Source organism: Aphelocoma coerulescens, chromosome 4, assembly GCF_041296385.1.
Source record: "Aphelocoma coerulescens isolate FSJ_1873_10779 chromosome 4, UR_Acoe_1.0, whole genome shotgun sequence".
Lineage (NCBI taxonomy): Eukaryota > Metazoa > Chordata > Aves > Passeriformes > Corvidae > Aphelocoma > Aphelocoma coerulescens.
In genome coordinates, this window is record NC_091017.1 from 25,443,279 (window position 1) to 25,466,913 (window position 23,635).

General features: G+C 44.4%; 2 protein-coding genes across 3 annotated transcripts; both read right to left on the reverse strand.

The window, feature by feature from the left end:
- Positions 1-837: 837 nt before the first annotated feature.
- Positions 838-10,331, reverse strand: LOC138109533 (alcohol dehydrogenase class-3). Of its 2 annotated transcripts, none has more exons than XM_069013136.1 (9): positions 10,234-10,331; positions 7,366-7,467; positions 6,312-6,453; positions 5,629-5,716; positions 4,598-4,817; positions 3,831-4,091; positions 3,092-3,227; positions 2,100-2,238; positions 838-1,141 (listed from the first exon to the last, which is right to left on the reverse strand). In XM_069013136.1, the coding sequence occupies exons 1-9, from the start codon at positions 10,243-10,245 to the stop codon at positions 1,117-1,119; spliced, it is 1,125 nt and encodes a 374-aa protein (XP_068869237.1). In that variant the 5' UTR covers positions 10,246-10,331; the 3' UTR covers positions 838-1,116. The 2 variants fall into 2 exon arrangements, with proteins under 2 accessions (XP_068869237.1, XP_068869236.1); XM_069013135.1 differs by lacking the exon at positions 10,234-10,331 and adding an exon at positions 7,890-8,295.
- Positions 10,332-19,082: 8,751 nt separating this feature from the next.
- Positions 19,083-23,439, reverse strand: LOC138109536 (alcohol dehydrogenase 1). The gene is made up of 9 exons (XM_069013141.1): positions 23,145-23,439; positions 22,128-22,229; positions 21,533-21,674; positions 21,349-21,436; positions 21,017-21,236; positions 20,625-20,885; positions 20,209-20,344; positions 19,751-19,889; positions 19,083-19,332 (listed from the first exon to the last, which is right to left on the reverse strand). The coding sequence occupies exons 1-9, from the start codon at positions 23,160-23,162 to the stop codon at positions 19,308-19,310; spliced, it is 1,131 nt and encodes a 376-aa protein (XP_068869242.1). The 5' UTR covers positions 23,163-23,439; the 3' UTR covers positions 19,083-19,307.
- Between the last annotated feature and the right edge of the window lie 196 nt (positions 23,440-23,635).

The window sequence follows — 23,635 nt, forward strand, 5'->3', positions numbered from 1 at the left end:
TGGCTAGTCTTTCTGCCTCTGCTTTGCAGTCTGATTTCTGCTCTTTCTCTGTGTTTTTCTGGATGTGAGGCACTGGTTACAGGTTTCAATACAAAAAGAATTTTTTCCAGTCAGATCACTTCACCTAGAGTTAAGAAAACCTGCAACTCCAAAACTGAGACCTAACTCCCCTCCCCCTCCAACAAAAAAAATCTCAGAAAATCCTGAAGCCATTGTCAGATAATGCTCTTTCCTGTTCCCCTACACCCCTCAAGAGCAGACTTGCTGTAACAGTAATAGTGCCTGCTTCAATGGTATGGTCATGTAGAGGTAACAATCCCATGCTGTTTGTTTTTGCAGTGCTGACTGCAAAGTTTGCTTCATTTGCCAATAAGTTTAAGGAAATGGGAAAGCTGTCCTACTGAAGCCTTGGAAGACTCTACTAGTGCAAGTGACTAGAGGAGTCTATGCCATGATCTTTACAAGAGGCCTGCCAATGAGACAAATGGGAAATAAGGCAGAACGCGGACCACCCCGAACATGGATCCCTCTGAACACTGAAGTATCTGCTCTACAGTTGGCTTCAGTGTTGAGCTGGATGCTACAATCCACTGTAGTCCTAGAACAGCCTCAGAAACTTGACAAGTTCTGGCTACTTTCTCAGCACAGTTGCAGCAAATGGATGCTGCTTCTCAGCCCTGTGCTTAGCTGTGCCTTCTGCAGTGAATCCCCCATCATTTGCTGTAGACTCTGCTGAACACTCTTCCTCTGTCACATACACACTGTAAAATCACTAGAGCAGAACAAGTAAGACACAGCAATCTCAGTCGCACTCTTAATGCTCAATAATTCCAAGAATGGGTTTAGAAGTAAGCTTTTATTAAGTAGATTGAGTTAGCCACTATTGAATTTGAAGAATGATTATAGAAACAAGTTCCATAATCAGGACTGATTCTGTTATGCTATTTAGTGGTACACAATTTTTTATTATTTAATACCCAGAATGCTCACCCTAAAATACATGGTCTTCCTAGTCCCAGTGAGTTTTCAGTTGCTTGATTCTATCTTCTATCAAAAATTCCATTACAAAAAGGCAGTTACCATGTTGCTGGCCAGTTAGAAGGTCCACATTTGGCTCTAAAATTTTAGGACAGTTCGAATGCTTAAAATAAAAAAGAAAAAAAAATTACCAAGAAGTCAATTTTCTCACCCTCTCTCCCCTCCCTTTAATTGCTGACACATATTTTAACTTCTTTCTTTTGTAAGAATGAAGTCATGCTTATGCCTATAATATTTATTAAAAGTCCAGGATAATGCTTATCATCTTTGGGGTTTTTTCATCTCTCCTCCAGTAAAATAAACTCCAAATGGACAGTTTTTTCAATTAGGTGTCAGTTTTTAGTAGCTAGCCAAGACTGATCAGGAGCAGTAATATTAACAGGCATTTCCCCTTTTGTCTGTTTGGAAAATGTTAGGTAGCTCTCAGTATTAGTTTCCTAGGACATGCTCATGTATGAATAAAGCACTGAAATGATAACCAAGTTTCTAATTGGGACAGGGGATAACTGCTGGATGAAATTTGCATAAATGCAGTGTTTCCAATTGTAACAAATGCAGTTACAGTCAACTGATTAATCCAAAACAGAATACATATGAGCTAAAGCAGATAAAGTTAGTACTTTCTCCAAAGTTATATACAATAGATAGATGTAGACTGAGATCAAATACAAAGACCATGCTGGTTTCTGGAGATAATGCTCATAACTATTTGTATATCTGCAGAGGAACCTAAATATTACCGAATATGTAATCTTCAGTCTCTTTACATTCCTTTTTATAAGGAAGAATGTTGTAGCAATGGTGAATGCCGGAGACTGACCTGTCCCCTTTATCAGCTTTACATATTTCTCTTGTACACTGTTGCTTGCTTTTTACTGTGTGCCTGTGTTTTGGCACATGCCTGGAAGCTCAGAGAAGTGTGTTTGTATCAGAATCAATGCACGTGGTATACAATACCCTTTAGCCTCCCTGTTTAAAACATGACAGTGGGCAGGGAACCTGTACTTGACAGTGTCTGATCAAGAAATGTCTTCTTTACCTTTCAATATTGTGAACATTACCTTTTTCCTGAATGCATCAGCTCAAAAGCCTCATTAATTTTGTCAAAAGGCAGCGTGTGCGTCACAAATTCATCAACCTTGATCTTTTTGGACATGTATTCAGTCACGAGTTTGGGTACATTGTCTACACTCTTCCAGCCTGAAAGAAAGAAAATATGCCTTGTTTTTTCCCTTTTCCACCCATCTCAGAAAATTAAAAATAGAACCCTTACACAGGCACTTGTACGATCAATACGAAAAGGAACCAGAAGCAAGTGACATGTTTGTCCCTCCCACGGAGGTCTGGCAAGAGCACACGTTATCCAAACACGAGCACAAATCTTTCACTAGCTGTTCCAGCATTCAACATAATAGCAGCCCTCACCTAAAAAGTATACACAAGACATCTCTATCAGGCCCCCTATGAATCTTGATAATCCAACCCCCTAAGTTTTGTATTGCTTGGACAAAGAGCAGTGTAATAACTCAAAAGTCTGAATACTTCCATCAACTTCAGCAATTACTGAATTCCCCAAAAAAAGAACTCAATGTGTTTTTGAGTTGACAGCAGAAAACGTGTATCAAGTACTTGTTACCTTTTTATTTTAAAGGTCTTTACAGCACATTATCCTGTTGGCCCCACAATTTGCTTAAGTGGTTAAGCAACACAAACACGCTGATGTGAGTTTGAATCTCCCCAAAGAATAGGTCCTTTCACTGGATCAAACTGAACCAAACCTTCACTTGGTGATAAAGCAGTCTCCCTTTAGTACTGAATAGCATATAGATATATTCTCTCTTCAAAATATGTTAGATACCGTACCAATGTGTTAATCTGTACCCTGTCCGTAGGAATAACAGATTTTAAAAGTCTTTATCTTAAAAGTCAACACAGCATTTATGAATTGTCTGTCAGTAGCACATTTCTTGCACAAGCAAAACCGAGATGGTGTGTTCTTCCCAGCTTTAGCCCACAGTAAATTATTTTTATCCCCATACCAAGAGAGAGTTACCTCCAAACGCAGTTCCTTTCCATGTCCGCCCAGTTACTAGCTGGAATGGCCGTGTGGAGATCTCCTGGCCAGCAGCAGCTACTCCAACTATCACACTGACTCCCCAGCCTTTGTGGCAGGCTTCCAAGGCAGCCCTCTTCATGGACAGACAGGACAAAGCAGAGTGGTTATTGCTAAGGTTTATGCTGCCTGGACAGGTAGCACTTCCTTTCCCCAGTTAATGAGTCACCACATCGTCATTTAAGGAACAATAAATACACTGAAAATTACATTATATTTTCCATTGGTTCAGATTCTTTATGTGTTAAAGGTTCACTTTGCACTTTTTATATCCTATCTAGCTTTCAAAGAAGTCACTCTGAACTCCCACTGGGAGTTGGGATAAACTGTAATCACATACCATACTACTGACAGTTAGGAATGCTACTGTCATTCCTGAAAACCTAGCCTTACATTCAGTATACGTCTGCATTTCCAAAGGTGAAATTCACCGTGAGAAATTAGGGAAGGAAATAAGGAAAAAACATTTTAAAGTGCCATTTTCAACCCAAGAAGTAGCAGCTGCTTTCATTACATAATTAGGATTGAGTGTAAATTGTCTGTTTTAGTCATAGCAGTTATCATTACTATGAAAAAAAATTAATGAGTCTAGCATGTTCTGTGTTAAGAAAGCAGCTGCTCTTGCTATTTAGCTGAACTGGTCCCTGCCTGTATATGCTCCTGTTGGCCAAGCACTCACCATGACTCCCACATTCCCAATGCACTCAAAAGAGTAGTCCACACCACCATCAGTCATCTCAACCAGCACCTCCTGGATGGACTTCTTGGAGTCTTGGGGGCTGATGCACTCAGTAGCTCCAAATTCTTTGGCTTTGGCATACTTATCCTTGTTAATATCAATGCCAATGATCCGGGATGCTCCTGCTATTTTGCAGCCCATGATAACTGCCAGCCCAACTCCTCCCAAACCAAACACAGCACACGTAGAGCCAGGCTCCACCTAGGAGTAAGAATGGAGTCATGAGCAGCAGACAAAAATTCATCCTTCCGCATGAGGAGGAAATGTAGGTTAAGGAGTCTGTAATAAAGGAAAAAATGGAAGCAAATATTTATGGCTATAAATTTTATAGATAAAGGAAACTATATATAAATTTAATCCAAAAAGCTCTTTAGGTACTAAGCTTTTTCTTTTGCCTGAAGACTCATGCCCACTCACCTACCACCTGTCTCACCCTGAGCTTCAGATTATCAGAATGACTTGCAGCAAATGAACTGGGAAAGTAATTTATATACAGCTGGTATCAAAAGGGATGCAGAATAGTCCACCTGAATTTCCTCCAAAGGGCAACAGGTTCTTGTAACCTGATCTGCTTCTTATGGGGAAGTTAAGAAATTCTTAGCTAAACTTCATCAGTTGAAGAGGAAGAAGAAACACAGATTTGGTACATCACATTTACAGTCCTACTGTGGTCCCTAAGCTGTGTGTACCACAAGCACAGCCTTTACCTTAGCAGTGTTGACAGCAGCCCCATAGCCTGTGGAGATGCCACAGCCCAGCAGGCACACTTTGTCCAGAGGCGCTGCAGCGTCTATCTTGGCTACGGAGATATCAGCCACCACAGTGTACTCGGAGAAGGTGCTGGTCCCCATAAAGTGGTAAATCTGCTTTCCCTTGCAGGTGAATCTGCTGGTACCATCAGGCATGACTCCTTTCCCTTGAGTAATTCTTGAGGCAAAGACAGGGAAGTGCAGTCAGAGTCTTAAGCAGCAAATAGTCTCACTAGACAGAATTCACTAAGCAGCACGGAGGCAGTTGCATAATTGCACCTTTATATTTGGACCATTCCAATAAACCTAGGAGTTCACAGAAATGAGATGCTAAACTCCTAAAACTTCATGCTGTTAATTACTCCATGGAAGCACTGAAAGAAATGGAGTTAATATTAACATGTTGACTTTGTTAGCTACCCATGCTAAGCGCTTGTGCCACAGTACACCACCACTGTCTTGGCCTCCTTCAGTACCTTCCCCTTGAATATCACCTGTCAGTTATATCACTGGGGCTTTTTGGTTTTGAGTTTGGGAGACTTTTTTTCAGAATAGGAGCTGCAAATTTATCTGGGAAGCAGGTATTAAGGAAGAAAGGAGCCATCTGTACCACTTGAAAGCTTTGGTGTTTGCTACCAAGAGCTAAATTCTCTGAAGTGCTTCCCTTAAGTATGGATTAAATATGGAGTCAGAGCATTTATGTTTTCAAACCTGTGGACACAAGGTAGCCGTCTGCACCTTAACATATATGAAAAGAGAGAAACAGTTTTATTTAAGGGAAGGAAAGAAATTTTAAGGAAGAATGGAAAAAAAACTGACTCCTGAAACTCCATAACTGACTCCTGAAACACATACTTTCCAAGTCATTAAATGATGCATCAACAGATTTATTCTTCAAATAAAACTTCTGTCAATTACTTTTGATAACTACAGCAGGTATACATTGAACAAATGCTGTAGTGTGTCAAAAAGAATAAAGTCCAACAGACCTTATCTTCTGGCACAGGTTTGTTTTAGGATTCTTACAGAACTTGCACTCTCCACACTGGGGGATGTATAGAGGGATAACAGTGTCCCCTAAGAAAAAAAACATTCTGTGTCTAGTCATTAAGTCAAGCAAGGCATTCTGAAAAAAAAAATTAAGTTACTTGATTCTCATTGTTTTTATGTGAGCTTGTGTTCACTTAAAACCTTTGTGTAGTATGGTACACAGTGGTATTATAGAGTGCTAGATAAACCACTTCAATCCTGACAGCAGACAGCCCATCCAAAATTCATTGTTCCAGAACAAGTAGCAATGTTACTATAAAAGAAAACCACCCCAAATCAACAGTGAACAACATGATTAAACACTTTAAGCCTTTTAATTAAACTAACAGATAGAACTTATAATTTGAAAAAAAAAAAATCCCCCAACTCTCTTCTAACTACACATTGATCCAATTTCAAGTAAAAAAAAATTGGTATTCTGGGCTCTTTCAAGTTTTATGTCAAGAGCTCATTGAATAGATCATTGTTGTGTCTCACAGGCCATAGAAATCTACACAGGCATACACCCCAAAATAAAACATTGTATTAACTCCTACAATATTGCATTTCAGTGGCCCAATTTGACAGCTGGTCAAAGTAACACTGTCAAGGAAGGCAGAAAACTTGTAAGGTATTTTCTTACCCTTCTTTACTTTTGTTACTCCTTCCCCAACACTCTCTACAATTCCTGCTCCTTCATGTCCCAAGATCACAGGGAAACATCCTTCAGGATCAGCACCACTCAGAGTATAGGCATCAGTGTGACAGACAGCAGTGGCAACTATCTGTGAAGAAATACATAATCTGAGACACCCTGAAGAACAGAATAGTAGCACAGATGTAAATAATTCCCTTTGGTCAGAAATTCAGAACAATTGCCAGGTCAAAGTTCTGGCAGCATTTGGGATATGGGCAATATACTTTCAACTCCTGGCAAGGCACTTGTACTTTGAAAAAGCAAAGTCATGATAGTACATTTTATAATTTCTGTCAACCAAAATGTGACACTAAAAGGGGTAAAAGATGACATGTTGTTTCCTATAGCTAGAAATTGGTGCTCCAAGTCATCTCAAAGTAGGTTAGCATGTCAGATTTGAAGTAAGTTAAGACACAGAGGTAAAATTACCAGAGAGACCATGCAGAACTGTCAGTACTGCATAAATCCAGTTTAAGATCTCAGCACCATGCAGAAATCCTTTCTACAGAAAAACGTTTCACATCAGTGTATGCTTTTTGGCAGATACAGGCTACTGGAAAGTCCTGATGAAATCAGAAACTTGGATATAGGGAATCCAAGAGACCAATCCCAGCTCAGCAAGCAGTAACTTATGACCTGACTGATGTAAAATCCAGCATGTTACACAGCTGCCACAAATGACAAATTGCTTTCCTTCAAACATGATAAACATGTTCTCAGTTCAGACATTTTGTGGGAACTTGGTCTGTAACAACTGAAATTAATCCCCAAGTTTAGCCATTATCCCCAGACCAGACTATGAAGTGAGACTAGTAGAAACTAAAAGTGTTTTTCATAAACAGATCTAAATACTGTAATTTTCTTTTCTGTAAAGCCAGCTGAGATACTAATGAACTAATGATATCTATTCAACATTTCTTCTGTTGGCAAACAAACCATTCATCTTTAATATTCTGTCTCCCAAAATAGAAAACATATAGATAAGAATTTATGTAATTACCTTGATACGAACTTCATGAGCTTTTGGTGGAGCAACCTCCACCTCCTCAATAGAGAGAGGTTTACCTGCCTCCCAAGCAACAGCAGCTTTGCATTTAATAACCTAAAAGACAAAACCAACAGCAACAAAAAAGAGGACATCTGTTGTATGGTTCACTCAATAATTCTTGTTCAGCCAAGTGAGAAAATAAAAGAAGCATTACTGGCTTTTGGAAAGAATCCCAGATCTGAAATTCATAATTTCAACACAAAGGTTTAATTGCCCCACATTTGCTTTCAGGAAGCTAAACAATAATGAGTAAGCCAAGATCTGAAATTTGGATGTCATTCTCTTACTGAGAAAAAATATAATAAGCCTGGGAGTGCTTAGGAGGCACGATGCAGTGAAGTGAGCAACACGAATGGAAAGGTTGCATAATAAAAATGGGAGTTTAAAACCAGAGACTGCCATTCATTTCAGATATGTTCATTAAGCACAGAGTGTTTAAAGTTGGAAAGTTCAGAAAGGAAACTGTGGAGACCCACATCAAGAGTGAATTTCCTGTTCCTTATCCGGATGGTTTCCGAGTAGGATTCTGGCAAGGAAATGCATGTGTGCAGCTCACATGCAGAGCCCTCCAGTGCTGCAGAGGGACAACAGGAACTTTGCTTTAAGGCTCCTGGCATCGAGTTCCTAAGCACTGACACCTCTGCAGTGGCCTCAGGGATCACTGTTAGCAAGTCTTCATTCACTGCTCTCAACACCGTGACACATCCTGCTCTGTATCCACACCTCAACATCCCAGGAAGCTTTTCAATCTAAACGGTGCAGAGCCTGGATGAAAGAGGAGGATTTCTGGATCTGTAAACCCTATTAACAGGTACATATGCACAACTGACTTAAAAAATCAGCAGGCATTATAGCCATACAACCTAGAGCAGCTTCAGCTACTAAAAGGATAAGCATCTGGATTACCCTTAGAGGTTGGCTTTACGAAGATGACAAGGTCTAAGCCATTGCTATCAGAAATATAAACCAACAGAAGAAAATGACATTTTGTGTGTTCAAAACAGCTGTGGTGTTCCCATGGAATGCTTGAAAGAGGATTAATGCAAATTTCCAAGACCAGAAATACAGTCACCCAGCCTTTTAGAAATTGCACTTTCTGGAAGAAAAAGCAGTGCCAAGACCACCTGTTGAGCTTGCCAAGTCTGATTCATCACCTGTGATCGGGAGAAAAGAATGGCTAATTTATGCCTTTCTGTAGTATTTCTGTTGTACAGTAAACAGTATCAGACTTTGCCAGAGCCAGTTAAAATCTTCACGGTACCTGTAATAGCAGATCTTCAGATGCTTACCTTGGCTTAAACTTGGGAAAATAAATACTACAGACCCTAAAAGCTTTGTAACAGAAAACAGGTACCTATTCCAACAGCCAGCAGGGATCTAAATTAGACAGAAACACCCCGAACTAGAACTATGAAATCTTGCCCTGCTTTTTAATACCAGGGTAAATATTACAAAAATGCATGGAATGTGCCATAGTAACTAACTGTGGAATCACAGTGTGAGCCACTGGTCGTAATCTCTAAATCTACCAAAGATTTTGCCAGAAAATCTAAATTCAAAGCACAAAGTGCAAGAGGAGCCATCACTCAGTAAATAAGTTACTGGTTTTCAATCCGTCCCCTCATCAAGTCATCACTTGTTCTTGCACAGGAGATTGCGCATTCCTGAAATGTGATTTCCACAAGCTTAGTTAAACACAAATTTAAAGACAGAGAGGAGAAAAAATGTCTCCTTACAGGATAAATTCTGATTATCTAAAACTAACAGTACACATCTGAAAGCACATTTTGAAATAGTAATTCCTGATTCAGTTCACACAGCCACAAAGGCTCCTGGACTATTCAGAGTGGGCATCAGGAAAGCCCCATCTTCTTCTGCCTTCTAATTATTCAAAGCTTTCTGCTGTTGCATTGCTGAAAACCTCGAAGCCAACAACTGGAAAAAAAAAAACAAAACACCAACTTCCAGCAGTTCTTCATTTCCTCTGTTACCATACTAGCACAGGAGCACATCTGTTGGGTTCCTTGTGGCTATGTACATGATCAGCTATCTCAGTCGGGATGAAACCGAGCTCTGGGCAGTGACAGAAGCTGCTCCAAACCCAGTGCCAGCCTGGAGCAGCCTTCAGCGTCCGGCCAAGCGCCCACCGAGCTCGCTGGGGCCCCGGGCACTGACCGCCTGTGCAGAATTCAGAGCAATACTGGCAGAAGGTCTGGACTATAGCGCTGTTCTTAAAGTAATGCAGCAAACGTGCCAGGCAATGGCTTTGTGAGCAGGCAGGTAGGGTCCTGTTTTACCCCTTCCTTCACGCCGATTCGGTCGCACCTGCCCGAAGCCCACAGGAAGCCACGCAAGTTCTTCTGATTGTTCCTCCTGCGACCCAGGAGCGGCCGGAGCGCAGCCCACAGAACGCGCACGAGGGTCGAGTACAACCCACGGCGGGGAGCAAACGCGTGTGTTTTCTTTCCCAATCCTGCAAATACTCACAGCGGGAGCCTCCCACGCCTAAGCAGCGGCACCGACTCCGCCGCACGCCTCACAGTCGTGGGGCACGAGCGCGGAGACGCCCGGACAATCCTCGCACCCCGGCTCTCGCCAGCGCTGGGACGGGAGCGGCCACGGCGGCCCCGGCCCGCGGCCCCGGCGCCAGGCAGCCCCCGGAACCCGGCAGGGAGGGCACGGCAGGGCAAGGAGGGCTCGCCCGCCTCATCTGCCCGGTGCGGGACGCTCCGCCCGTCCCCGGGCGATCTTCCCGCCGCGCGCGCCCGGCGACATTCCCACCGCCCGACGACATTCCCACCGCCCGACGCAAACGCTCACCCCGCTCGCCATCGCGCACGGCCGCCGCTGCCGCCGGAAGCGGACGGGGAGCCCGCCTCCTTCTCCACCGCCTCTCTCCCCGCCTCTCTTTCAGGGACGGGAGCAGGCACTGGCTCTTTCCTCCCTCTCGCCCTCGCAGGGCCGGTGCGCGCTGGGTCGGTCACAAGCGCTTTGTAGCGCTTTTCTTCCCGCAGACCGCGGTGCGGGCCACGGTCTCTGTGTTTCCTGGGGGCCTTGCGGTGCGGCTGGGTTAGTGGCTGCTGAGGGCTGCACCAGCGTCTTCCATCCCGGCCCCGTTAGTCCGGCAGGGAGATGGACTTTACTGTACCTCCGAGGGAACAGGCCCGCTGTCCAGGCTGATGGGCCCGTTCCTGCCGGCACCAGGTTGCCCAGATTCCTTCCCAACTAACGGGACGCCACGGCCTCCTCTGCGCCGCTCGCTGAGGGCCGCGGCAGCGCCTGCATGGGCCGGCCTTCCCCATGCGGGGGAATCCCGCCCCGCCTCCCGTTCTGGAGGTGCTTGGTACCGCTGTGTCTCACCTGGACACAGGGGGAAGCTGACCGTGTCTTCAGAGCATGTCCTTGGTGCTTGATTCTGTTCTTCGCTGGCTAAACTGCAGTGGTGGAGGTTTTACTGGGCGACAGAGTGCTTCAGACTGGGTGAAGTCAGCTCCCTGCCAGGGTAGGTGAAGGGATCTGCAGCAGGATGGAAGTTTTGACTGGCTGTTCCGGTTTGGCCAAATTTAGAAATATATCCTCTGAGAGAAGGCACAACTACCCCTTCCCCCCCCAGGTTCGGGAAAAAATAAATTTTCCTCGAAGGAAAGTGAAGAAGATAAAACTATTTATTTACCAAACACACAGGAAAAGGAAAATAAGGCTAAATAATAAAATGTTTCACTGTGGAGGAAAAAAAAACCTGGGAAAGTGTTAAGAGTCCTCCCTTTGGTCTCCTCGGCACTGGGGCTTGGGTCAGGGCCAGGCCCTCTGTGCCCGGTGGAAAGTCCTCCCGATGTGCTCTGAGGTTGAAAAAAACAGTCCAGTATAAAAGGGAGAAAATCCGGAATTCCAGAGAAGGAAAAAGCAAAGTCCAACTCTCAGTCTCTCTCTCCGGAGAACAAGAAGCTGAAACAACTGGCCAAAAGCTGACTGGAAAGCAGCAAGCCGGGTGCTTCCTCGCTCTCCTCCCGCAGCTGGAAAAAAAAAACCTGCTATCTCTGTGTGACCTTGAACAAGCTGCAAACTGCCCTGAAAAAGTTTTGCTCAGTTTTTTCCTTCCCCCTCTCAGGCTCAGTTTAGAGGCATAGAAAGGCACAAAAATTAATTTCTGGGCATAGGCAGCGATATGGGATACACGTCATAACGTCACCCCAAGACACTGGCCCTCTTGACATTCCATCTGGCGGCCTTTGAAGCAAAGGGACCATTGCTACAAGATGGTATCAGGAAAATTAGTGCACAAACACCAGAGGTTTACATCCAAAATGGAGACAGAGAAGTCCTGTTACTTTATTCGAATAAAGAGAGAGGCCCTGGGACATTCTTCTGGGGTCTCTCAGATTGTTAGAGGATGCAGCTTCCTTTTTATCCTAATTTCTCAGCTGCATTTCCCTCTCTCTTTCCCCATTGGCTGAGGTACTTGAGAGGTACAGGCTCCCCGAATTGCCTAATACAGACTCCCTTCTAATGTATAGCCCCCTTTTTCTTTTCCTATGAAATTTATGGTTCTTCCTATTGCTTCTTTCATCTCCCAGGATCTATCTTTACCTATCAGCAAACCCACAGTTTGTTTGTAAAGACAAATCTATCTCATTCCTTTCAATGGGATCATTAACCTGCTTGTGATGTTGTTTCATTTTCTGAAAAACCTTTTTTCTCCAGGCAGGGTAGGAAGGGCTTCTTGTGAGGTCTGCAGACATGATTGTGTACGTTGAGGGGAACAGTGCTGCCATGAGCCATTGAGATTTTCCATGAGAGGTGCTGGTGCCTGAGGAATTGCAGGGTATAACTAAGTCCCCCTCAGTAAGAAAGGGAACTTTTATTTTCCAGTGACATGCAAACAAAAGCTTAGCAAATACCACAGATGGACACCAGCACGTGGAAAATTAATAATATGACATAAGCAACTATGGCATTTAGTAAATAACATAAAAGTAACATAACATTTAATAACAAAACTAAAATGACAAACTAAATCTTTAGGGTCAGGAAAGCTGACACAGAGCTGGAAGGTAATTTGGCCAGTGAGGGTGCTATATAGGTTTCACACCTTATTGCTGAAATCAAAGCAGGCCTTGTCCATTTCCTTGGTTAAATTCAGCTCTGCCAACATCTCCTGTGAATTTCATGCTCCTGGCCACCCCTGGATTGTCAGTGCTTCCAAAAAGTCTCCAAACATTTTATGTTTAGCTAAACTCCACAGATGCTCCACTTTTTTAGTATTTGACCTCCTGGACATTGCAGGCACTGATTCTGGTAGACAAAGGGACAGACACATAAACCTCTTTAACACTCGTTTTCCAGTTTCAGAGGCTAAAGGGATTGTTTATTTTTTCATCTTCCCTTCCCTTGAAGTTTTTTGATGCTGCCTCCAGTGTTGCTGTGTACTTCTGGAAGCCTCTGGACATGGTAAGTGGTTTTGCAACTTTCTTTCTGTTCTGAGCACCGTGCAAGTAAATCAAGTTACCACTCCACGCTCTTGACTGAACTATCTAGTCTTTGTCACATGTTTCAGGTTTATGTACATAAGTTATGTAGGTGAGGACTTCCATTGCTGCTCCAGATTTTACATTGGGTTAGTTTTGGTGTTGTTCTAGCAGGTGTTACATGTTAATTGGGAGCATCAGTTTAGGTTGGGAAAAGAGGAGAGCTTGGAAGCACTGTGAGCATGTGAGAGGGAGACCAAGTCCAAAACAACTAGGGATCTGTATTACCTTTTTTTTTTTTTTTTCAATTGTACTGTTGTGCCTACCCTGGAGGCATTAGTTTTTTAGTGAGCATTTTTCTGTACCTTAGTTTAACTTCGAAGCACAAGTGTGGGGCAAGAAATCCCTTGCAAGCTTGGCAGGCAGTGTATGCTGAATGAAGATGCAAGTGATCTGCCAGGGTGCCCATCCTGGAGCAGCCTGAGTGCCAGTGGCAGAAGCTGGCTGTGTGCCTCCATCAGAATGAGGAGCTGGTGGTTTGGCACTGGAGCTGCTGGCTGCAACCTCACATGCTGGTGAACAGATTGGCAAGGCACAGGGATGCTGGAGCAGACTGACGAGTCTACCCAGAGGCAAAACTGAAATACATTCATACAAATGTTTCCTGGTTTGTTTTCTCCAAGCAAATATGATCCTAGATTGACTCACAGGTAATTTTCCTCCTATTAATACTATAACTTTTCCAAATAAAAGCAGTAGTTTTGATAGAAATATTTCATTAGAGCAACCCTGTTAAAGCTGGGATAACCTATGCACTAGTTACAGCAGTGGATAGAGAGTATAACTCTCTTTTTGTGGGGCATTGCTCTCAAAACCATCCTTTTGAATTCTGATTTAAGTTTCCCACATTTTCCTGTGAAGTACTGGATGATAGTACTTGCTTAGCATAAAAAAAAGCTAGAAAATCTCGTCATTCTTCAAGTTAGCATCAATTGATTTTTATAAAGTATAAATATAGCTGGTTAAAAATGGAAACATTTAAAAAATCAAAATTGTTTTAATTCAGAATCACAGAATCAATTAGGTGGGAAAAGACCTCCCAGATCGTTGAGTCCAAGCTTTGACCGAACACCACCATGTTAACCAGACCGTGGCACTGAGTGCCACTTCCAGTCTTTCCATAAACACCTCCAGGGATGGTGGCTCCAGCACTTCCCTGGGCAATCCATTCCAATGTTTAATCACTCCTTCTGTGAAGAAATTCCTCCTAATGTCCAACCAAAACCTGACCTGATGCAGCTTGAGATTATGTCCAAAAATGCTCAAAGTTTGTTTGTATTTCTTTGGATAATTCTTAGGTAATTAAAATATTCTGGGTTTGTAAACATAAATATAAACTTAAATATTTTCCAGTAATTCAAGAAATGGTTAGTTCCACAGGAAAAACTTTAGGAATAATTTCACTAATTAATCCTAGTATAATTCTAAAGTATACTAGAGTAAAATAACTTTTCAAAACAAACTTGATGTATTCAAAATAAGTGTGAAAGTGACCATGACAGTTTTGTAGTAGAGACACATGAAGCTGGGATACTGAAAGATTTTTAATATTTTAGATATGGAAATAAGTAATTTGGGGAGTTTTGTGATTAAATATTCTAAGGTATCTGCATTCATTGAAAACCAAATAAAACACAAAAAGCTGATCTAATAGGTGCTGATTTTAATATGTTAGTATTGAGCTACCTATGCAAGGGAAATTTGAAAGACGAAAGTGGAGAAAGGCTTATGCTGGCACCTCCTTCTTTGCACTTTGGCAGCATTTTCTTCTGGTTTGTAGAAATGTCTTTGCTTTCAAATGTAGTTATTTGTCCAGCTGCGAAACAAGTGATATTTTAGGAATTAAGCAGAGTTTGAGGAGCTCTCTAATTATCTGCTGAATTTGAAGTCCTGCCCAGTTAGTGATTGTTGTCAAAGGGGCAGGAGGATCTCCAAGATCCGAGGCAGCATGCCTGGAGAGCAGGGACAGGTGACCACCAGGTGGCCCAGTTTTAGTGGAGAGCTCCTCAGTGCTCAGAAGGGCTTACACAGTTTTCCACGTAGCAACAGTTCAAAATAATTGGTAAAGTGCAAATTATAACTTACTGTAGGCAGAGGTTTTTTATTGTCATCAATTTTTTTTTCATCTAGGTTTAGATTTTTTACAAAAATAATATTATTTTTTGTTCCAATCCTACACAGATTCATTTATGTGTTTGTATTTATTAGACAGATATTTGGCAGATTGATTACTTTTTTTGAGACTTGTCACTTGTATAAAATTAAGATTGTGCAGATGTATACGCAGTATTAGGGAAACATTGTTTATTGGAAGGAACTTCTTGGAGTTTTCTTAGTAAGGAAGTGCTGGAACTCAATTAATTAACATTTATTAAATTATTTTGGTGTTAACTCATTACCGGCACTCTTATTGTCTTATGTTTAAAAAGTAAAGAGAATTATAGCTAACTACTTTTATTTCATGGCAGAGTGATATGTGCAGAAGTTACTAAAAATTGGCAGACAGGATGGGATTTGTTTACTTTTGATAACTCATTTGTGTGCTCATGATATTCTGTGTAATTGCTGATTGTGCTGAGGGGTATCCAGAAGTTCAAAGGGCTGTGGGCTGGGATAAATTCACTCAAAAGAGGTCAAAAGGCATCATAGTCTTATGGGTCCAATGTTCAGCACTGAAAGAAGGATCTGTTTAGCAGAATGACCATCTTTGAGTGACAATCCTGTTCTTTGGGGAAGATTTTTCAGAGTTGTACAGTATACTCTGTGGGACTTGGTGCTGAAAATATATTAAAAGTACAAGAGCATTTGCCAAAATGAAACCACATCCATGTATGCTGTATAGTGTTACATCATAGTAAGAAAGTTATCTCCTGCTTTATATAATACACTTCAGAGCAGCAGGGGTGGTTTCCCTGCGGGGCTGTGGTTGAGGCTGCAGCACTCGCCCAGCTGAGATGGGGCCAGAGAGGAGAGGGCCCAACTCACTGAGGAGGGTCAACATGGGAGGCAGCAGCGGTGGACAGGCGAAGGCTGTTGATCACTGCTGAGACCAAGGGTGTGGTGGAAGGGACTGTAGGGTGAGGGGAAGCACCTCCTGTCCTGTGGGACTTCTGCTGATTGAATGCCCTGCATGGGATGAGGTACACAGAAACTCTTTGTTCGTAAAAGCGTTTTCTTGGGAGAGAAATCCTTCTATGCCTTGTCCAGGCACAGACAGACCAGCAGTGACAACAGCACAGGTGAGTGCCTCTCTTGTAACCTGCTTCCTAGACAGCATTCCATGCCTATGACTTATGATTTCATCTCACCCAGAAGGACATAAATGTGCTACATGTACTGGTATCTCATGGTGCTTAGGACATGTCTAGTATCCACTGTTGAGTGTATAACCCATACAACAGTTGTGAAACCATCTTTCCAATGTGTACGACTATTTCTCCTTAAGACATGTATGTGATGCTCTAGTCCATCAAACTTGCACAGCCACCGTTGATGTGAAGACAGCATAGATTTCAGAATTGCTGTCTGCCCTGCTTGCAGTTGCGAAGTGCCACGGAAGGCTGGCACCTGGGCAAAACATTCAAAATGCATGGACCTGTTGCAGGGAGTTGCTACTGACATCCTGTCGCTGTGCAGCTTTGTGTATATTTCAGACATGAGGAGGTGGTTGTTTTTTTTCTCATCCATGTAGTAGAGAGAAAATAAGATGAAACTTGTATGTCAGCAGGCATGGATTTAACGATTAACTTTTTAATGGCAGATCCTGTCTATCTACGTTCTAGAATATGGCTTGCTGTACGTCTTCATGTATTCTCTCCTGACTTGCTGTATGTATTCATGTGTTTTATGAGTTTCAACAGCTGATCTGTGAGGTCAGATGTTCAGATGTTTGTACAGACAGGCACAGACCTCAAGGTGTCTGTCTGCATCTTGGTAGTCAGTTTTCTGTCCCTCTGTTTATGTTGGGGTTGTTTGCTGTCTATATCAAAGAGGTGGAAAAATGGAAGAATATTTGACAGAAACCTCTGTGGAATAGAGTCTGAAATTCACTTATGAGGGCTAAGTACAAATCTTATCTTTTCCCCTGCCTGCAGCAGTTTCAAGGCTTCAATAATTTTTAATTAAAAGACAAAGTCAGGCTTTAATGACTTTATTAATGGCTCAGCATTAAATAGTTGTCCACAGTGTAACTGGCACCTGTTTCAGAGGAGATTTTGGCATTCCACTGTGGAGAACTAGATCATATCCTAGCAGGTGTGGCTTTGCATTTGTTAGCAGGACTAATAATTTGCTATTCTACAAGATGCCCTGTTGCTTTGATTTCCATTAGAACAGAAATATTGTGTAGCTCCTAGGAAAGGATAGCAGAATGAGGCAAATGAGGTAAGGAAAGTGAGAGTTAGATCCACCTTGATATATTGCACATAGCAGAGATGTAACAAAAATACTGATAAAGGTCTGTTAAAATGAACAATTGATTCTGTTCACCCTAATGAAGGAGAATGGCTGAGGGAAAAAAATGTTAAAATAGAGAACAGGAGTCTAAAAACAAGAGGCTGATTTTCAGTGCCTGCTATCACAGAATGATGGAATATCTCAACTTGTGCTCAGAACGAATTTCATGGCCAGACCAGCTGTGATCATAGTATCTGCTACAGAATTTCACTCTGCAATGTAAGGAGGAATTTTGCTTTGTAGTTTCTGACAGCCTAGGTATAGCACCTCTAGCACCCACATTTGTGTGGTGGGACGTAAATGCACATGTAATGTCTCTTCCCAGTTCCAGTCTGTAAATTTCTCTGAGGTTGTTCCAAGATCAAAACTAGACCATGAGAAAAGCCACCAGACTAAGATCAGGATCTAAAGAGGACAAACATGAGTCAAAGCAGGAAAAATTAGGAGAAAATGATACAAAGCAAAGTGATAAGAAATCCTCCTGCTTAAATGAAAGACGTTGGAGGGACAGGTTTTGCATTGGGATAATTTCATGTAGCAAAACACATTGTTGGTCCTGAGAGCAAGACCAGAGAGCAGCAGCAGGGGTGGTTTCCCTTCTGGGCTTTGGTTGGGGCTGCAGCATTCACCCAGCTGAGATGGGGCCAAGACGGCCACCAGCCACTGTGCTCATGAGATCCTCTCTGTTGGCAAGCAGCAGGTCAAGGAAGGACAGCATCTTTCTGAGTTGGCTCCTGCAGGACCTGTTCCCTAAAGCTGTCATCCATGTTTCTTAGGAGTCTTTTGACCTGGGTTGTACCATCTGTGTGATGCTCCCAGTTAGTGTCTGGCAAATTGAAGTCCCCCATAGGGACAAGGGCATCCAGTTGACTTGGATGCATCCCTTAGTTACTCAAAGAATAATTGATTGACATCATCGTCCTGTCTATAGGTCTGCAGTAGACAGCCACAGTGACATCCACATTATTTGTTTGCCCCTTGACTCTCACTCAGAGGCTTTTAACTGTGTCACTGCCAGCTGAGAGCTCCATACATTCCAACCCTTCTATTACACGCAGTTCCACCCCCCCATCTCTTCAGCCCTGCCTTTGCCTCCTGGAGAGCCTGTAACCATCCAACTTCAGTCACAGGACTCGTCCCACCAGGTTTCACTTATGCCAAGGACATCAAGTCTCTGGGAATGGGTAAAAGCTTCCAGGTTACCATTGTTTGTTCCTCAAGCTGCCTTCATTGTTACAGAAATGTTTCCACGTGTGGTACTTTGTAGCCAAGACTTGTGAAGCAGATTGAGTGATCCCATTAGTGCTCCTTTCCTCAAGTTTTGGTGCACAATCCCACTGTTCATCACTGGCCAGCCTGGTATTTTCCCTTTCCCCTTTCCAGACTAAAGTTCTGCCAAAGAGCCCTGCTAGCTCCTGTGCTAGAACTCCTTTTCCCTTCTGAGAAAGGCTCATCCTGTCAGATGTCAGTAGACCAGGTATTGAATAGATCATTCCACATTCAAAAATCCCAACTTTTTTTGCTTACACCAGCCTCAGAGCCATGCATTGACCTGATGGATCTGCCTATTCCTCCCAGTATAATTCCTTGTTACTGGTAGGATCAAGGAAATCACTACCTGTGTTCCTGATCCATCAACCAATCGTTCCAAGGCCCTGGAGTCTCTGTTGATTGAGTGCACTGCATGGGACGAGTGTGATGGAAAACCTTTATTAGTAAAAGTGTTTTCTTGGGAGAGACATCCTTCTGGGTCTTGTCCAGGCACAGGAGGATCAGCAGCAGCACCAGCAGAAGTGAGTTGCTCATTCTTGTCTCCTTGTGCCGCACAAGGTGAGGTGCTGGTTGAGAAGGGTCTGGGCCAGGAGAGCATCTGCTGCACCAGTCCCTCTGCTCAGCTTCCCATGACTGTGTCCTTCAGAAGAGCAGGACACTGCGGATGCTGAAAAGTGGAAGGGAAGGGAGGGCTTGCTGCAGCTCAGGAGCAGGCTCAGTGGGGCAGGCAGGTGTGCCTGGGGCCCCCTGGCCACCTTCTTTGTCATCCAGCCTCTTCCTAACGGAGCTGCATGAGAGGTGCAGCAGCAGGGCAGCCTTCAGATCCTTGCTGAGGGGAACCCCTCAGGGGATAAGGCCACTGGATCTGTGTCGAGCTGAACCATGAGCAGGAGGGTTCCCTGTGCTGAACGTGGGCTCTTCCCTCTGGGCTGTGGCAGATCTTGCCAACACTCAGCTGTGAGGCCCTGCTTCCTCAAAGGCTCAGGTGCTCTTTGGGAAGCCAGTGTTGCATGCTCTGCCTGTTGGAATGTTAGGAGCAGGTGTTAAGGTTTGCTGAACCTCGCTCCTGCTGGCCAGGGTCTCACCTTTTGCCTGCACGTAACAACTCAAATCCCTCGTTCACTCTAGCGAATGGCAGCGTGTGTGTGATCAGCAAGTCTGAGTTGAATTTCTTCTCCAAATAGCTGGAAACTAATTTGGGGAGGCATTCTCTCATCTTCCAGCCTAGAAACAGGAGAAAGCAGCTGCATGAATAATGGGAGAAAGGCTGTTTTGGTAAGGTAGTGTTACAGTGAGGGTCGGGACTGAGTGACCAGTACTGGTGCCAGTCCCTTGTGAGAGACTTTCTGCTCTTTAGGATGAGTGGGGTCCCGTGTGAAAGAAGCAGAGGTTTACTTTCATGTGTAATGCTAATGTTTAATCTGGTGGAAATGCAGTGCTCCTCTTAAGTTGTCTTTTACTTGAAAACCCTCTTTACTATGATTTGTCAACCACCATGAAAGGAAAAGCTGAAATATTTAAAATGTTTTCTTGAGTCTTATACCTCCCAGCACAGTTCCCTTCCAAGTACGCCCAGTCAGCAGAAGCATGGGATCAATGGAAACCTCTGAACCAGAATCGAGTTCCCCAACCATCACACAGATGCCAGTGCTCATATTGCAGGAAGCCAAGGCAGCAATCTGATGGGACAGACAGGTGAATTAGAGAGAGCCCTGATGAGTTGGTTAGGAAAGTGTTCTTTTTGTGCAGTCTTCTGCCCCTCCCTGGTAATGTGCAAACACATCCCCCCTTGTGGAGCAGACCTGGAGAGCCTGGGGCCTCTTTTAAGACTCGTACACTGTTTTCTCTCACAGTGATGTGCCCAGCAATGCCAGCAGCAGGCAAGGAACTTCCCATGGTGTCCCAAGAGGAGCCTGTGATGATCTGGGAGGGAGGACAGGTGCTGAAAGTGTCACCTACCATGGTGTCCGCATGCCCGATGACCTCAAAGGAATAGTCCACGCCATGCCCGGTCATCTCAGTGAGCACCTCCTGGATGGGCTTCTTGAAGTCTCGAGGGTTGATGCAGTCAGTGGCTCCCAGCTCCTTGGCCTTGGCAAACTTGTCCTTGTTGATGTCCACGGCAATGATGCGGGAAGCTCCAGCCTCCTTGCAGCCCATGACAACAGAGAGGCCAACTCCTCCGAGGCCAAAGACGGCACAGGTGGAGCCTGGTTTTACCTGCACAGCATGGGGTCCTGTGAGTCTCCAGTGGGAAGAGGAGCAAGAGGAGGAGGAGAAGGTTTCTTTTGCACAGGATTGATAGGGTTGCAAGAGTGGCTGTGGGGTGCTAAACACGGCTGAATACCAACCTTGGCTGTGTTGATGGCGGCCCCATAGCCTGTGGAAAATCCACAGCCAAACAAGCAGACTTTGTCCAGAGGTGCTGCAGCATCTATCTTGGCAACGGAGTACTCTGGGACCACGGTGTATTCTGCAAAGGTGCTGACCCACATGAAGTGGTGGATCTGCTTCCCTTTGCAAGTGAAGCGGCTGGTCTTGTCAGGCAGCAGGTTTTGTGGTTCAAAGATACTGCGGGGAGATGCAAGTATTCACATTTCTTTGTGTGAAGCACTGATGGGGGTTTCAGACTTTTCATGAAGTCAATCTCATGTAGGTGTAGGGAAAGGGAAAGCAAACTCACTGGGACTTCTGGCAGAAGTTGGATTCGGGATTTAGGCAGAAGCTGCATTCCCCACACTGAGGCACGCAGAGTGGGATGACTTTGTCACCTGGAGGAAAACAACATCCTGTGTTAGAATAGCCCTAAGGATGCTTTCTCTGTGAGACCTGATTCCTGGGCATGTGTTTGTGTGTGTGTCAGTTACCTGGTTTCATAGAGGTCACTCCTTCTCCAATGCTTTCCACAATCCCAGCTCCTTCATGGCCAGGTATAACTGGGAATTCTGCATTGGGAAAGCAGCCTTGCAGAAGATGTTCATCTGTGCGACAGATGCCTGTGGCCACAATCTGTTTGGAGAGGAAAGAGTAGATGTCCTGGCTTCTGTCATACTCAGTTTGTGGAAGCAATTTTCACAGGGGTGTTATGATGCCCCCTCAGTCAGTGGTGGCACTCCATGGCAGCACACTGAGCCCAGGCTGGGCTTTCCACTTCTGCTCAGTCTGAATGCTCCATGTGGCTTTCCTCTGCATGGAGCTGGAGGTGGAATTGGAAGGGAGGCCACAGTGTGGGTCCCAGGGGCCTGTCCAGCAGAGCAAGGGCTGGAGACAGGAGTTCCTGTGTGACAGTTTAGGCAAGGCCTAGTCTGAAAGGGAGCCCCTGGCAACGGTGCATTTGAGTCAAGGCAGCCCCGGACAATTAAATACCCTTGGAGGACACAGATCTCTGAGTTGTATTCAAGGTACAGCCACAAGAAGAGCAACTCCCACAAGGGAGAAAAAAATATGGAAATGTGTTTTTACCTTGATCCGGACTTCGCCTGCCTTTGGGGGTGCAACTTCCACCTCCTCAACAGAGAGTGGTTTGCCCGGGGCCCAGGCAACAGCAGCTCTGCACCTGATAACCTGGAAGCAACCGAGAGGATTACATTGCATGGGAACATTTGCCTTTAGCACACAATTGGGGGAAGTCATCCTCCAATCACCTGAACCCGAGGTGTTCAAACTTGGTGGTCCTCAGCTGCACCTGAAAGCAAGTGATGTTGAATAAACACTGGCCTAGTTTAAGGTCTGAGGAAGCCCCATTTGTGGTTTGTCACCCAAAGAGTATCACGTATAGCCTTGGAAAATTATTGGGTTGTGATAGCTTTTGTGGATTTTTCATAATATCGCCATGTGTTACTGGCCAGACTGTCCTCTCATCAGGACTGTGGACCCTACCTAGTGGAAATGTCTATGGAGAGCTTTGATGTCAGCCTTGTAAGACACTGGTCTGAAGGTGAGTGAGAGTGGTTATGGAATTGTGCCCATCTGATTGGCAACTCGATAATTCTTTTCCCTTACCATGGTTTGATTTGCGTTTGACATCGCTCAAACCCTTCCCTGTTTAACTGAAAGCAGTTTGACATCAGCAAAATGTAGCTTGCAGCTTGGAAAGGGTATTGCCGTGGCCAAGGTTGAGTGGAGGAGATGAGTGGCTGAAGAGGGCACCACTGAAGAGCCCCGTTTGCTGCCAGAGCAGGAGCAGAGAGTGGGATTGAGCAGGAGGGTGTTTTTCAGAGCAACACAATTCCGTATTTTGTCTCCTGAGCAGCTGGGCAGGACAGAGGGGGAATGCACTACCTAATGCAGGTATGGACACGTGCAGTTGTCTGAAAGCAGAAGCTGGTGAAACTCATGGGGATTTGGAAGAGCTGGGGGAGTAAGGCTGGAGGAAAGAGGGCGTGCAGAGTGGCGTGCAGGCTGAGCCTTTTGCAGAGGATTTTGCCAAGAGCAGGGCACCCAGGAGGGAAAGGGAGATGGGAAATGCGATGTCCTTACTTTTCCCGCAGTGGCCATGTGGTCTTGGCAGAGCTGTGTCCGTCGCTGTGGCAGGCTGGAGGGAAGCTGCTGCTGCCCTGTGTTGCACTGGTTAATGTGTGTCGGATGTTGGATGCTCAGGAGCTCAGGGAGCGCTGAGGGGAGGAGCTGGATATCGACAGGGAGATGGATGGGGGCTGAAGTCCTCCAGGGAGGCTTTTATCAGTGACCCTGCCCTTGGGCTGTTCTCTGCCCTCCCTGCCTGAAAGGCTCAGAGAGCTCAGAAAGATTGGTTTAATTCTTCCAGTTTCTTCTGGCAGGTGTGGAGGGAGGAGATTTGTGGCACTACCTGGGCTTCCTCAGAGTCCCCTTTTTGCCAAATTGGAGCATTTGACCTGGTGGCCATTCACACCACAATATTTGCAAAGGGATTAAAAATTAAAAAAAAAAAAAAGGGCGGTGAAGATGTGGCGTGGTGGACAAACCCACATGTTCTCCTGGGTTTCAGCTTT